The 15004-nt window shown below is 39.8% G+C and overlaps 1 protein-coding gene across 7 annotated transcripts in view; it reads left to right on the top strand.

Moving 5' to 3' along the window:
* Window positions 1–15004, top strand: part of LOC102077612 (uncharacterized) — a 51331-nt gene extending 36327 nt beyond the window's left edge. For all 7 annotated transcript variants that reach the window (XM_025899999.1, XM_025899998.1, XM_025900001.1 and 4 more), the window contains 2 exons: window positions 11322–12781; window positions 13980–15004. In XM_025899999.1, coding sequence (XP_025755784.1) covers window positions 11322–12781; window positions 13980–14027 — 1508 coding nt within the window. In that variant the 3' untranslated portion in view covers window positions 14028–15004. The remainder of the gene's footprint in view (window positions 1–11321; window positions 12782–13979) is intronic.

Genomic DNA, 15004 nt, shown 5'->3' with positions numbered 1-15004 from the left:
TGAAAATGTCAAATTTGTGCCCAATTAGCCATTTTCCCTCCCTGGTGTCATGTGACTCGTTAGTGTTACAAGAGCTGTGTCCCAAGACGTCGGCTGCATCCTTCGGAGGCCACATTTGAAGGCCAATTACGTCACAGCCAGGCGACGAAGGCTGTCCCAATTCGTCGACTCCTTCAAATGCGCCCGACAAATGCGTCCTTCATTTCTCTGAATTTGTAGAATGGGTCGGGTGTGTCCTTCGTGGCCCACCATATCCCAGAATTCATAGCGCGGCCCAGCCAATTCCAGTTTTCAACAATGGTGGCCGCTACTAAGTTTTAATATTACTCTTATTACTCTTTCTGGGTCACAAAATAAACTTTTAACATATTTTCAGGCGAGAAAGTAGCTGTGTAAACTTCAAATATCTGCTTGCTTTATCAAGACATCGTATATTTGCAAAAGTGCTCCTACATTTTCTGAGACGGGGATTTCAATGGTCACTCGAGCCAGCGAGAGCAGCAGACTCCCGGCTTCATCGTTTTCAGACCCCGCTGCCTTTCGCTACTCAGGTTAAACATGAACTATATAAGTCACTTGGATAACTTAAAAATATAATTGTTTGGCTTTTTTCGGTGTTTTATTTGTTCCGGAGTAAATCGGTTTGGCTGAGATCAAAGTCATTAGATTAGATTAAATAAAACTGTCCATCAGGTGGGTTCCTCCAGGATTTTCACACAGCTGAATAAACATCAAACAGAAAACTGACTAAACAGAAGTGTGAGACGGTCAAGAATTTACGCTAGTGTACTTTTATATTTTAGATAGCAAGGAGCAGACGGCTGAGTTTATTAAACTCCACCGAGACAGCGGTGACGCAAATCTGAAGGCTAGACCGTCCCATTTCACAGCCTCGCACTTCCGGCTTCTCGGTCTTCGAAGGACCCGGCCCACGTAGACCGCGAAGGCCAGGTCCTCCGAAGGATGCGGCCTACTTTTTGGGACACAGCTAAGGTCTCAGATGCAAATGGGTTGCAGGTGTGTTGAAATGTATGCATGTATTTTTATGTATGTATAAAAATGTATGCCATGGAAGAGTTGGGGTCTTAGGAGGTTAAATCTCAATTTCTGCATTATTCATTCGGTTATTACACACCAGTCTACCATTGTTTACAGCGCTGTCGGCCGCTATCTTTTGTTTTTTTATTTACTTAAGCCTAATTTTTGCTGTTCAATACTGAAAAAAATTAAACTTTTTAAAATTATGCAATTTTGCAGAATATTTTTAAGGTTATCTGCTATAAAAAGCCAGACCAGGAAAATCTGCTTCATGTTTTTCTGTGTTTTATTCTCAGTTACTTTGACACAAAGGCATCTGCTGTGATGTTCACAATTCTGATGTAGTCTCACATGTATCAGTGCTGATAAATGATCAGAATTATAATATTTCTGACTGTCTGAGGCAAAATTGAATCAAATCGGGACCTTGTGAATTGGAATCGAATGGATTATAGAAATCAGTGTTGATACCCTGCCCTAGTGAGCAGCCTAGGCCCAACAAAAGTGGATGTAGCTGTGGGTTTGTTAAGTTAAGCCCTGATCCGTCTGAAATTCATAGGCAGCTCTGACACGGAGCCATCAATCTCTGAACCCTGAAAAAGCACAGTGTATCCAGAAAACACATTATATGCTGCAATAAATGCACTGTCTCCCAGCAAACAGGTCGTCAGAGGAGGCCGATGTGATGATGAAGTTTAACATTGCCTACAGTATTGCCAAAGAGTGCCAACACACTTTAAGCACAAGCAGTTTTTCAGTAACTTATCTTTCTTGTAGAAATGTGCTCCAAATAAAGAACTTTGTGTTCACAAGATTTTTAATTAATCATTTATAAATTAATAGTATCTGTCTGAAAAATTTGGGTGCGCCTAACTTTTGTGCTGGTGCGCCTAACTTTTTTTCTTAGGCCCACCAGAACGGAGCAACCGTGGCAAAAAGTTAGTCTCGAGCCCTGCCGTACAGTGGTTTAATAGGACAGGTCCACTCAGAACAAATCTCGCCATAGTCGACCAAAGAAGTTGAGCGCACATGCTCAATGTCATATCCAGAGGATGTCTTTTGAAAATAGATGTATGAAAGCTGTCAGCATTGCTGCAGAGGTTGAAGGCATGGAGGGTGAGCCTGTCAGTGCTCAGACAATACGCCCACATACACACTGCATCACATGGCTGTCGTCCCAGAAGGAAGTCTCTTCTAAAGATAATGTATAACAAAGCCCACAAACATTTTGCTGAAGACAAGCAGACTAAGGACATGGATTACCTGTGGTCTAATGAGACCAAGACAAACTCCTCTATGATATCATCATGAAGGAGTGGAAGAGGATTCCAGTTAAGAGAGTTAAGGCAGTGCTGGAAAATAATGGTGGCCACACAAAATATTGACACTTTGGACACAGTTTGGACATTTTCACTTAGGGGCATATTCACTTTGTTGCCAGCAGTTTAAACATTAATGGCTGTATGTTGAGTTATTTTGAGGGGACAGCAAATTTACACTGTTATCCAAGCAGTACACTGACTACTTTACACTTTATCAAAGTGTCATATCTTCAATATTGTCCCTTGAAAGGATATACTGAAATATTTTTTTTGACATTTAAGCTTTTTATTGATTTTACAACATATACCTGTATAAAAGGGAGAAAAACAAAAAAACAAAACAAAAGAACAAAACAAAACTGCTGGTGTGCACCCCTGCCCTTACAAGTCTAAAAAAAAAAAGAGAAACTAACTAACAGTGGGTTCCAAGAGAAGAAACACAGAAATGGGCAAATGAAATTGATGGTAAAGTAACATTTGGACCGGGGGTCACAGTTAATAGTCCTTCAGATTATGATAATATGGTCATGATTTCCTGTTTGCTTCAGATAGCTCCAAAAGTAGTCCCAATGTTCATCTTTGTCTTCTGTATCATTTTTAAGTTTATTCAGCATGGACTCATAGGAAGTAGTCTCTGTCATTGCTTTGATCCAGTCTTTCAGTTCAGGACGTACTGTAGTCTTCCAGTGTCTAAGGATAATCCTCGATGCAGTTACCAGTCCAACCATAACTGTAAAAATATTATTATGAATTCTTGGAATATGAGAACGGTCTCCTAACAAGCACAATTCAGGAGTTAAGGGCACTTCTAATCCTGACCAAAGTGTGACGACTTCCTTCCAAAAAGGAGCTATAAGGGAACATTCCCAAAAACAATGTAGGAAAGTCCCCGCCTCAATTTTACATTTCCAACAAAGATAGTCAGGCACAAGCTTCATACGGTGTAATCTTCTTGGAGTATGATAATATCTATGCAGAATTTTATATTGTATGCATTTGCTCCTCGCCTCCTTAACATAAATCCCATTTTCCGCCAAAATGCCCATCCATTTTTCGTTTGGAATTGGTGCATTTAAATCTTTCTGCCACAAAGTTTTAATGTTCGAACATTCCCTACTTCTATTATCATTTACCAACCTATAAAAACAAGATGCTGTGTGGTGCTCCTGAGGCATATTAATAAAATTTAGAACAAGATTTTCATGTCCCCTTCTGAACTTTGACGTCACACAATGTCTAATTTGCAAATATCTCCAGAAATTTTCCTTCCCTTCCAATTTGTATGTTTGAACAAGGTCTCTACAGGACATAAATTCCCCATCTTTAAATAAGTCGCTAATAACATTTATGCCATGAGACTGCCACAATTTCCAAAACACAATTTTTTTCCCTATACGAATAGCTGGATTGTTCCAAAGAGATGAGTAAAACTGCACATGAGGTGATATTTTAAGAATTCTATGTATACTGAGCCATACCTGGCTAGAGTGAAGCAAAATTGGGTTCGTTGAAATGCAGCTTTAAGACAACATACCTTTTGGATCGAAAGGAGTATAAATCTCAGACTCTATACTTAGCCATTCCTGTCAGGCTTGATTTTTCCCCAGTAATTAACCAATTTTGCCACCTCGAATGAGACTGAATATAATTTTGGATCGGATAAACTTAAACCAGCCTTCTCTCTAGGAGAATATAATTTACTTAGCTTGATTGTTGCCCTTTTCCCATCCCATAGAAACTGCTTAATTAAGTCTTCATACTGTTTAAAGAAACCTGGCGGTATCGCAATTGGTAACATCAATACTACATAGTTAAATTGGGGAGCTATAATCATTTTTACAATATTTATTTTGCCCCACAATGAGATTTTTATTTGCCCCATTTTGCTATATTTGTTTTTATTTTTAGAAGGACTGGGTCAAAATTAAGTTGGGGTAGGTCCTGGGGTAGGTCCTCCATATCTTGGCTTAGCCTAATCCCGATCCTTAGCCTACGTCACGCCGCGGAGCACGGCGCCATTTTCGGGGTCTACGAATCAAAAGAGACACTGTGTTGGAACGACGTCGACAAGAATCATGTTTAAAAGCAGCTCCAAAGAAAACGGACGGTATAGAGACCGATTGCGTCCAGAGGCGAAGCGGCGGTACTTAAAAAAAATAGAGTGCATCGCAAACTTGAACCCATATGAAATACTGCAGTGGAGTAAAGACCCAGACGACTTTGGAGAATGGACTGTATAGAGACCGATTGCATCCAGAGGCGAAGCAGCGGTACTTGCAGAAAATAGCGTGCATTGGAAATGTGGACCCGTATGAAACACGGCCGTGGAGTAGAAACCCTGAAGACCAACCGCTACTGACATAGCCTGACATATTTTCGTACCTTATCTGTGCAGTCAGCGAGTACAAGTCGTCATTCAAACAAAGGTAAGTCAGCTCGAGTACTGCATGTGAAATGCGTTTGATTTTCCCCCAAACATTCAGATTAGTGCAGCATAAATTCATTCATGAGGGGAAATTACAGTGAGAACATGTGGAGGCTGTTAGGTGGATAACATAGTGAGTTCAGTGCATTGATGAGACATTGTCCTGAAGGATTTAGTTATTCTTTATGGTTAAAGAAATTGCAATGATTTATTCATATTTATTATAAATAATTTAAATATACATCTTGCTTCTGTGTTTGTATCCTGTGTCACTAAAAATACATTTTATTTTAGTTTTATACATTGATTAATGACCTGCAGAACTCCTTATCATATTAAGTGATTCATAATTGTCACTTTATGCTTTCTCCATCTCTAAAGTGATTACATCCTTGCATTACATACTTTAGGTTCATTTTCTGCAGGCAGGTTTCTGAGAGAGAACAGGCAGATTTACCCTATAAAATGCAGCGTTTTATAGATGGACACATAAAGAAATGAAAACTTACATGTATGTGCTAACTTTCTAAACACTGTCACATTTATGATAAAGTAGATAAAACACATTTATGTCGGCCTTGGCTCATAGTTCTTGTCTTTAAATGAACTTTGTCTGTGTGTGTTTCAGGTGCTGCACTCTCAAAGACTGAATGAACCAGCATTGCAGCCATGGGTCACTGTGAGCATCACAGGGAAGGTTGAAGCCGCCCACTGCACCTGTATGGCCGGAGTCGTGGAGACCTGCAGCTCTTCTGTTTAATGTAGAAGCAACAGTGCGGATCTGTGGCACGAGGACTGTTACAGATGAACCTGCATACTGGGTTTTGCCTGGTAATATGACCAAGATACAGCCAGAGGTTGGCCATAAGATAGACTTCTCCTCTTCAGCTGCCCAAAAAAAGGCTCTTGATCAAAACATAAACAGACCATCCGTATTGAAAGGTAAAAGGAGCCGTCCTCAAAAAAGAAAAATCCCACCTGCTACTGTGGAGGAGTTGTCACTGCTATAATGCCATAATGTTTTATATAGGGGTCTAGATTTATGCCTGAAGTGCACTGCCATGTAAATAATTTGCATTTACTGAATATGTACTGACTGAGTACCACTGTTCAAAAATTTAATAAAGAAACAAACTAAGTTTTGCCTCTTTTTTTATTATTAAAACCACTTTATAGAACATCACATCAGTTACAGTGTAGAATCCATGTCATTTATAGTTTATAAAAGACAAAATGTTTACATAAAATCATGACAGTGTTTACATGATATCACCCACTACTAACATTATTTACTGTATCTTTTGAAAAAAAATACCACTATTTATACAGCAAAAGAATTAAGAATATTTAACAGGAGCAAGTTTCATTTTCCCTGGTTTTACTACCACACTGTTCAACAAACGCAGCAAACCTTCACCATCTTATCCAGAAGGGTCACCTCTTCACCCTCACATGGAAGAAGTAATCTGATTGGCATGGTGGTAAGTTTGAAGCAGGTCCCTTGTGTAGCGCTGGAACCCAGTCACGATGTGTTTCATCCATTTCATAGGCTGGTTTGCTGCAATAATGCCAAATAATTAGAAACTCTATAAAGAGAAGGTAGTTCTGCAAAATCACTCAGTAGGATGTTTGTTCTAATTTGCTATGACCTCAGAGCGCATCGAAAATAAAACTAATAGGCTATAAAGAGTGATATGAACATATTTAGAACTTACCGGAATGAAAATGTCTGGAGCACCAACAGATATTTGGAGATGGAAGAGAGCTGGATATCAGCTCGTCTCACAGCTGCTATCCAGGCTAGACGCCTTCGTTTGGTAACATCGATACACGAGCTGCCTCATGTTGCTTCCAGGTTGGGAAAGAATGAAAAGATAAACCCTTTTCAATCTTATTCTCTTGCCGGTCGTGCGATCGAACATTGCAGCCGACCAGACAGCAAATACGAACCATGGCTGTTGTGTGTGCCTTCGCTCCCTTTTCACTTGCGCTAGACCCCCAAAATGGCGGATGGGGCCAAAATCCTTTCCACGCCCACCCCCGTGACATCACGCTCCAAAGCCCTATACTTCATCCCTCTAGGTACCCATTTAAAATTGAATTTTTCTACCATGTACAGATAGCATAGTGGGGATAGTGGCATTACTTCAGACTTTCCCCAGTTAATAGTATAACCTGACACCTCAGAGAACGCCTTTATGGTGTCCATTAAATGCGGCACTGATAAAAGTGGGTCTGTTATAATGGCAAGAATATCATCAGCATAGAGGAGGAGTTTGTGTTCCTGCTGCCCACCTATGATGCCTTTAATCTCCTTGTTTGATCTGATACTCACTGCCAATGTTTCTATAAAAATTAAGAACAAAAGGGGGCTTAAAGAACAGCCCTGACGAGTTCCACGTGACAAACTAAAGAAGGGTGAAACCATACCATTTGATATTACCGCCGCCTTTGGTTCTTTGTATAGCACTTTAACCCAGTTTAGAAAGTGTGGACCAAACCCAAACCGCAACAAGGTTGAAAAAAGAAAGCTCCATTCAACTTTGTCAAAAGCCTTCTCCGCATCTAAGGAGAAAGCTGCTATTGGAGTATCTTTAGACTGGCTCAGCCACATCAAATGGAGTAGCTTTCATTTGTTATCTGAGGAAGAGCGTGTTTTCATAAATCCAGTCTGATTTGGATGTATGATGACACCCAGAACCCGCTGTAACCTTAAGGCTAGAACTTTTGTAAGTATTTTGCAGTCCAAATTCAATAAGCTTATTGGTCTGTAATTTGATGGATCTGTATTGTCTTTATCTTTTTTTGGTATTAGTGATATCAGAGCCTCATTAAATGTAGCTGGGATCTGCCCATTTTCAAAAGCTTCTTTATACACTTTTTGTAGGTAAGAATGTCAATAAATGTTTTATAATACTCAGCTGGTAGGCCATCGTTACCTGGTGATTTCCCCGTTTTCATCAAAGTTACTGCCTTTCTGATTTCTGCCTCAGTAATCGGACCCTCGAGCCATTCCATTTGATCCCGTTGCAGTTTGGCGAGGTCCAGTTTAGACAGAAAAAGGTCTTCACCTGTTTGATTTCCTGAAACAGTAGATGTATATAAACCTTTGTAGTAATTCATGAATATCCTATTTATTTCTCTAATTGATGTGACCAAATTATTTTCATGTTTAATAGCTGGAATGAAGTTTAAGAAATCCTGTTTCTTAACCTGTCTTGCTAATACTTTACCTGTCTTTTCACCACCTTCATAAAATGTAGTATTCAGGCAAAGCATAGAATATGCAACTTTTTTGTTGTATATCTCATTCAACTGAAATTTTAATCCACATATATCCCTAATATAATTGCTCTGTGTAAACCCCCGAAAGCAGGTTTTCTTTATATTTGATTTCTTTTTCCAGTATTTGGATTTTATTTAAACTTTCTTTCTTCTTTTTAGAAGCATATGCTATTAGCTTCCCCCGAATGTATGCCTTAGAAGCTTCCCACACTGTTCCTATATGTTTAGTGCTTCCAATATTAATTTTGAAGAAATATTTGAGGTCTTCCTCAAGTAAGGTCTGGAAAGGCTTATCTAATAATAGGGAGACATTCATTCTCCATCTAGATCCTACTCTGTTCTCTGTACCTAATTTAATACACAATTCCACTGCTGCATGATCAGTTAACCCAATACTCTTAATATCACAACTTGTTAGACAATTAAGCAGAGTATTTGAGACCAGAAAAAAATCCAATCTAGAAAAGGATTTGTGAGAATGAAAATAGAAGGCGTACTCTCTTTTAGTTGGATTACTTAACCGCCATACATCCGTCAGCCCCATGTCGTCTTTTAACATGTGGACTGCCTCTCTGGTTTTATTACCAACAGAACTCCCGAAACTACTCCTGTCGAGGGCACCATCCATGACTTCATTAAAATCTCCAGCTAAAATTATTTGTCCTTCCATCTCCCCCACGATTTTATTAACATTGTGATAAAAAAGTGGGTCTCCCTTATTTGGGCCATAGATATTGCAAAGAATCATCATCACACCTTCAATCCGTGCCTGAACACATATTATTCTTCCCTTTGCATCTTTAAATTCCTTTACCAGTACAAAGTTAATATTTCTTCTGATGAGGATGATAACCCCATTGCGAGCACTTGAGAAGGAGCTGTAGAAAATGACCTGCCCACCCAGTTTTAAATTTTGACTCTTCACCTTGATTTAAATGTGTCTCCTGAAGAAATACTACGTCCGCTTGTGTTGTTTTTAAATAAGACCATATTTTACTACTTTTAACAGGACTACCACATCCATTTATATTCCACGTCATTATTCTAATAAATTTTCCTGTCATTTTGCGAGAAAATTAGCAGTAATTTGGAACCAGTGCTCCTGCATTTTGGAGTGATCATTCTCCCTTCCCAACTGACTAACCCCAGAAATTGCCACCAGCCAAAACCCCTGAACAGAGAAAACATTTTTATCAACTTGAAATGGGAAAGAAAAAAAACTTACAGTTTGCTGCGACGCAGTGTAAAAAACAGAAAACAAAAAACAAAACCTTATCGGGTCCGTGAGAGATGCAGACCAGCTTCGTAGCTTCGTCCCAGATGACAGGCAGCACAGACCCCTCTCCCACCGACTTATCAACTACACGACATCTGGTTCGTAGCTCAATTTAAGAGCTAGCCCGCCGTCCGCGTTTCCTCATTCCCGTTGTTGAAAAACTTCTCCGCCGCTGCTGCCGATGTGAAGCTCAGATTCCTTCCCTTCCATCTCACCTTCAGTGTGGCCGGGAACGCCAGGGTGTAACGCGCATTGTGTTGTTGTAGTTTTCGTTTCACCGTTGTAAAGGCCTTCCTCTTCTCCACCAACTCCTTTGTCATGTCGGGAAACACAGACACTCTGCTCCCTTCCCATTCAAAGCCGTGTTTTACTTTCGCGGCTGTAATAACTTTATCTCTTGCCAACTGACGCAGGAACCGGACGAGCACTGGCCTCGGAGGTTTTTCCGGGTCCGACATAGGAGCCAGGGCCTGGTGAGTGCGCTCAATCTCCAACTCGGGGTTATCCATATTTAATCCCATCCCCTCAACCATCATCTTGTGAACGCTATTAAGCAACGCCCTGTCAGCACCAACAGTTTCTCTTAGTCCAACTATTCTTATGTTATTCCTTTTGCCGTGGTTTTCGAGGGCTTGTATACGATCCCACATAACCTCACACCGTTTGCTCATTTTAGCTTCCTCCGTCTGTAGCCATGCTGTAACATCTCCCACACTGGAAATGCGTGACTCTGCCTCAGTCACCCGTTCTTGCACATCCGTGACTACGGTGGTTAATTCCATCAGTTTAGTCTTAATCGAAGTGATATCCGCCGCAACAGTCTGCAGCGCGCTTCCAATTTTTAATACTTCAGTCAGCATATTGTCTGCATATGGAGACTCCTGGCCTCGCTGTTCCACTTGCCCTTGTTGTTCACCACCATCTTGCAAGCCACTGTGGGTGCCGGGTTTCTCCCTATTTTGCTTGGAGCCATGGCTGTCTCGAGCTAGTTCTCTTTACGAAGGTGACAGCAGCACCTTACACGGCTTGCGTTGAAAAAACAAAGATCCAAAATATAAGCTACGAATTTGCAATATTCAATACATTATCATGTCGGAGGAAGGAGCACTTCTAACCAGCTGCCATCTTGCTTGCAATGCCCACGTGACTCAAGAACTCAAAACCTCAAGCGGATATACTGAAATATTTACAAAAATGTGTCTCACTTTGGTGAGATACTGTGCATGTGCATATACTGATGGTGGAAGTCGGTTTCCTGCTTAAGTGGTGTCTACTTTAATTGCTGACCTAGGAACACATTTCCATTACACAAAAAAGTTCCAGACTGAATTTCTTCTCTAAAATGGCAGCCATCAGTGCTACTCCTCAGCCTCCTAGACCTATGGTATAAATGTGAAAATCCTATGTGGCTTTGAGCTGACGGTAACCGGGATTCAAACTCATCTGAGATTTTTAGTAGATGCACCTATGGTATAAATTAGAACATTCTAGATAACGTCCTTTTTTGAGCTATCACATTCAGAAGATTTTCAGAAAACTTGACCTTGAGGTTGAGGTCACCGGGATACAAACTTTAGAGAATTTTAGATACCGATGGTTTCAGTTTGAAAATCCTACATCGCCTCGTTCTCAAGTTATTGCATTCACAAACTTGAGTGTCCACAGGGCCCACCCAGAGGCCTTAAGGGGAAAAAAATATGCCCCCTATTGTTTTACATGTTGCATGTGATGAAAATTTTAATTAGTATCGCAAATCTTTTTTCTATGAAAATGGATTGACAGCATTTCTGGACATTGACTGCCTTCAATTTTAGATGTGCAATTTTGAGCAATATAATCGTCTTTATAAACTTTTAAACCTTTGAATACTGTATTATTTCAGACTCTTTAGTCTGTAAGCTTAATGTCTTAAAATTGTGGTCTTGTAACTGGGTCATAATTCTATTCTTAATTACTCACTGTTTATTTCTGCTAGGTGAGTGTCTTGGTTTGACTCAAGCTGTTGGCGAACCTGTCCTGTTGGAGCCAGGTTGGACAGGCAACAGAGAGGAAACTTTGCCCCGTGATGTCACTTACAGTCAGCAAACAGAACAGGTTAGGAACATCAAAGAAGAAATCCAAATCCCTGCTGTTCCACAGAACTTGTCCCAGAACATTTTCACTCAGCCTGACTCACATCAGAACAGCCTTGAGTTGAACTATGAACCAACCAGTCAGTCTTCCTTTGACCCATATGGCTTTAAACTCAGCCCAGAGCATTCCAGTCACACTCTTTTAGACCCTGATGAAGATGAGTTGAGTCCAGAACCTGCTGATGATGATCTGACCTTTGACCCTGAACCCTGCTCTTCTCAACATCAGCTGAACTTTGATGCCTATGGGTTTGACGTTACCTCCTCCCAGATGATACGGGACTTTGACCCTTATGGCTTTAAGCTAAGCCCTCAAGAAGAGAACCAGGAAGTATTGGACCCCTGTGGCCATGACAACCATGATGCAATAGACCTTTGTACCTATGAAAACAATGAGCAAAGAAAGCTCTCAAGCTATAATAACCCAGAAATACTGAAACCTCATACCCATGAAAACCAAGAAGTGCTTGAAAATGATAGCCACAATAACCAGGAATTTCTAGATTTGTGTAATAATGGAAACCAAGAAGTGCTGGAACCATCTAGCCTCGAAAACAGGGAGGTGGTTAACCATAAAAACCAAGTCCTGGAACTCTGTAGTCACAACAATCAAGAAGTTGTGGACCTCTGTCGGAATAATAGCAGTGAGCAATTACTTGAACCTTGTGACTGTCATAACCAAGAAGTGCTGGAACCTCATAGCTTTGGCAGTCAGGACGTCCTGGACTTCTCCTATCCTAAAAATCAGGAAGTGTTAGATTTAGATAGCCATGGTAACCAAGAAGTTTTGGATTTTAATAGCAAGGAAAACCAGGGCGTGCTAGTTTCAGGTAGCTACAATAAGCAGGAACTTCAGGAAAATCAGGAGTTACCTGACCAGGAGGGATTGGACTTGTTGAGTACAGACATTTTGCCTGAAGCAAACAACAACCAGTGCATTCTGGAACCAGAACAGGATGTCAGTTCCGTTAATGACAGCTCAGACAGTGATGTGGCATCCGAAAATATGCTGGGACTGCAGCTCAGTAACCCCAGTATCTGCACCTCGAATACCACAAATACTAGTACTGCTGATACTTTAAACATGGCCATCAGTAGCATGTCTGCCAGCCAGGACCTTAATTCGTCTGCTGCCCTGATCCACCACAACCTTTTAGAAGGTGATCTGGGTTCAGTGTTTGGGGCTGGAGGATACATTGGATGTCCTGATGTAGCTGATGACCTAGAGCCATTGCAGAGAAGGCAGACAAACCCAGTACCAGAGCCAGTACGACCAGTTAGGCCTCCTCGACCATCTCTCGGGGTAAGTTGGACGTTATTTTTCTTAACTTGGTATAGCATTTAACTGATGGCCAGTTAGTTTGATATATCCTGTGTAATCCTAAATTTCAGGTTTACTGTCCTTACTTTATTTATTTTTTGCTTTTATTTGGCCCATGATTGTCAACATTTTGCAGAACTTGGAGATTAAGAATAAATACCCAACATTTAATATTAATATAATTCAAGCTATCATTACTGTGTTAGGGTTAGGGATTTGTTTTTTAAATATGTTATGTGTTAAATTTGAACTTTGAGTTGAAATAATTACAACTGTAAATATTTCTCAAGCTGTAGAACCAGGTATTTAGTAATTTTAGCAAAGTTAGAAGTAGAATAGCATCCATCCACATTTTTCTGATCCAATACTTTGTGACTATCTGCTAATACACATCAGTGTACCAGTGTTAATAAGACGTTTTCCTCATTGTGAGACTGGCCATAACTACTATATATCTGGCTCCATTTGAACACCTAACTTAATCCTAAGAGAAAACATTTACTGGATTGTTGGTGTTTATTTGTGAAATAATAAATGAGAATAGGATAAATACATGAAAAAAATATTTTTGGCTTGATTTATCCAATTTAACTGTCAGACAATGAATTGGCTCCCCAATATTCCATCCAGGTTTTGAACCAATATTTGATCCAAATCTCGCATCACTGCATCCATAGCTAGAATCATAGTTGTTCTGTTAGTCAGGTATTTCATTAAACTGCTCCACAGTCCAAAACCTTTAAAACTTCTTAAAAGGTTGAGATGAAAACCATTTCTTGTAGGGGGTGGACAATATGCCAAAAGTTTCCATCCAACAGCCAGACATTGCTGATATATTTATTGTTGGTTTGTGGTGCCATGCATACATGTTTTTCTTTGTACTGAACATTAATTCTGGTTTCTTTGGCTAATGGTTTGCACCACTACTAAAGCGCCTGCTGAACATCCCTGCAGAGCAGGTTAAATGGCCAGAAACCAAATTCCAGAACCTATCTTCAAGAAAATCTTTTTTCATTTTGTTTGAAGTTCAAATGATTATTTAACATAACTGTTAAAAGTCAGCGTGCCTCTCGAACAAGTGTAATTTAGATGAATATAATATCAGCTGCTTTGTGCATAGAAAATTATATTTTTTTTAAAAGCATATACTTAGGTTTTCATCTACCTTCATGTGTTTTAGGCCAAGGACAAGGCCCAGTCCCAGACTCAGGTCATCGATTTAAAGTGATCTCTCACCATGAAACATTCAAGTGAGGTTTACTGTGTCACCATGGTTCCTGTGATGACAACGAGGCAAGAAGTGAAGATGATAAGGAATAAAGTAAGACAAAGGGAAATGCAATGGAGGAAAAATGGCTAAAGAGCAAGAGCTCATTCTGTTGTTAATTATCACAGTAAATTAGTTCAGGTTAATCAGAGGAGAAACAATGGAAGGCAAGATGAAAAAACTACCAAGAACCAAATGATAAAAAAGATTTCCTGGTTGTTATATTAAGAAACATGATTTTATCCAGTTTATTTATTTACATCTGTCAAGGTTGCAAAAGACTGTCTGACCTACTATCTTGTCTTTTTATGATTTGATGAACTTAAGAAGATTTTGACAGACCTGACTGGTCTGAAGTGAAAATAATGTCCATGTTTGTGATGTGACATACAGTAAATATTAGGACATATGTTACAAGACTTCAAATAGATAAACTGTATATAAATGATACAATGTAACCTGCTGTTGTGGTTTTGAGATTATCTATTCAATTAGTAGTTTAGATCTAAGTTGCATATGAACTGTAGAGAGTTTATAGTCGGATTTACCAATGAGTGCATATCCACGCTCACAACAGTGTTTTCACACATCATTTAAGAGTGCTCCTTAAAGAGAAGCAGTGGTTCACTGCCATTCTAGGCTGGATTCTTCAGTTTCACCAGTGACAAAGCATGGCTGATGGCTGTGGTCAGGTGTGTGCTTTGTTACATGTGTAGCAGGCTCAGTAGTGATGTTGGAGTCTTGTGATGTGAACCTGTGCATCACTGCTGCAAGTCAAGGGTGAGTAAAACTATATTTTTAGTTAGTTTTAAGTTCCTGTTTAAAGTGCGATGCCACCCATGTTTGTAATTGGACTGTAACTGAAAAGATGGCCACTTCATTCTTTGTCCCAATTTCATACTGTACACTAATGCTGAAAATAAAAACTATGCAGTGAT

Source organism: Oreochromis niloticus, linkage group LG18, assembly GCF_001858045.2.
Source record: "Oreochromis niloticus isolate F11D_XX linkage group LG18, O_niloticus_UMD_NMBU, whole genome shotgun sequence".
NCBI lineage: Eukaryota > Metazoa > Chordata > Actinopteri > Cichliformes > Cichlidae > Oreochromis > Oreochromis niloticus.
The sequence above is the reverse complement of the archived record's forward strand: the minus strand, read 5'-3'. Positions and strand labels throughout refer to the sequence as shown.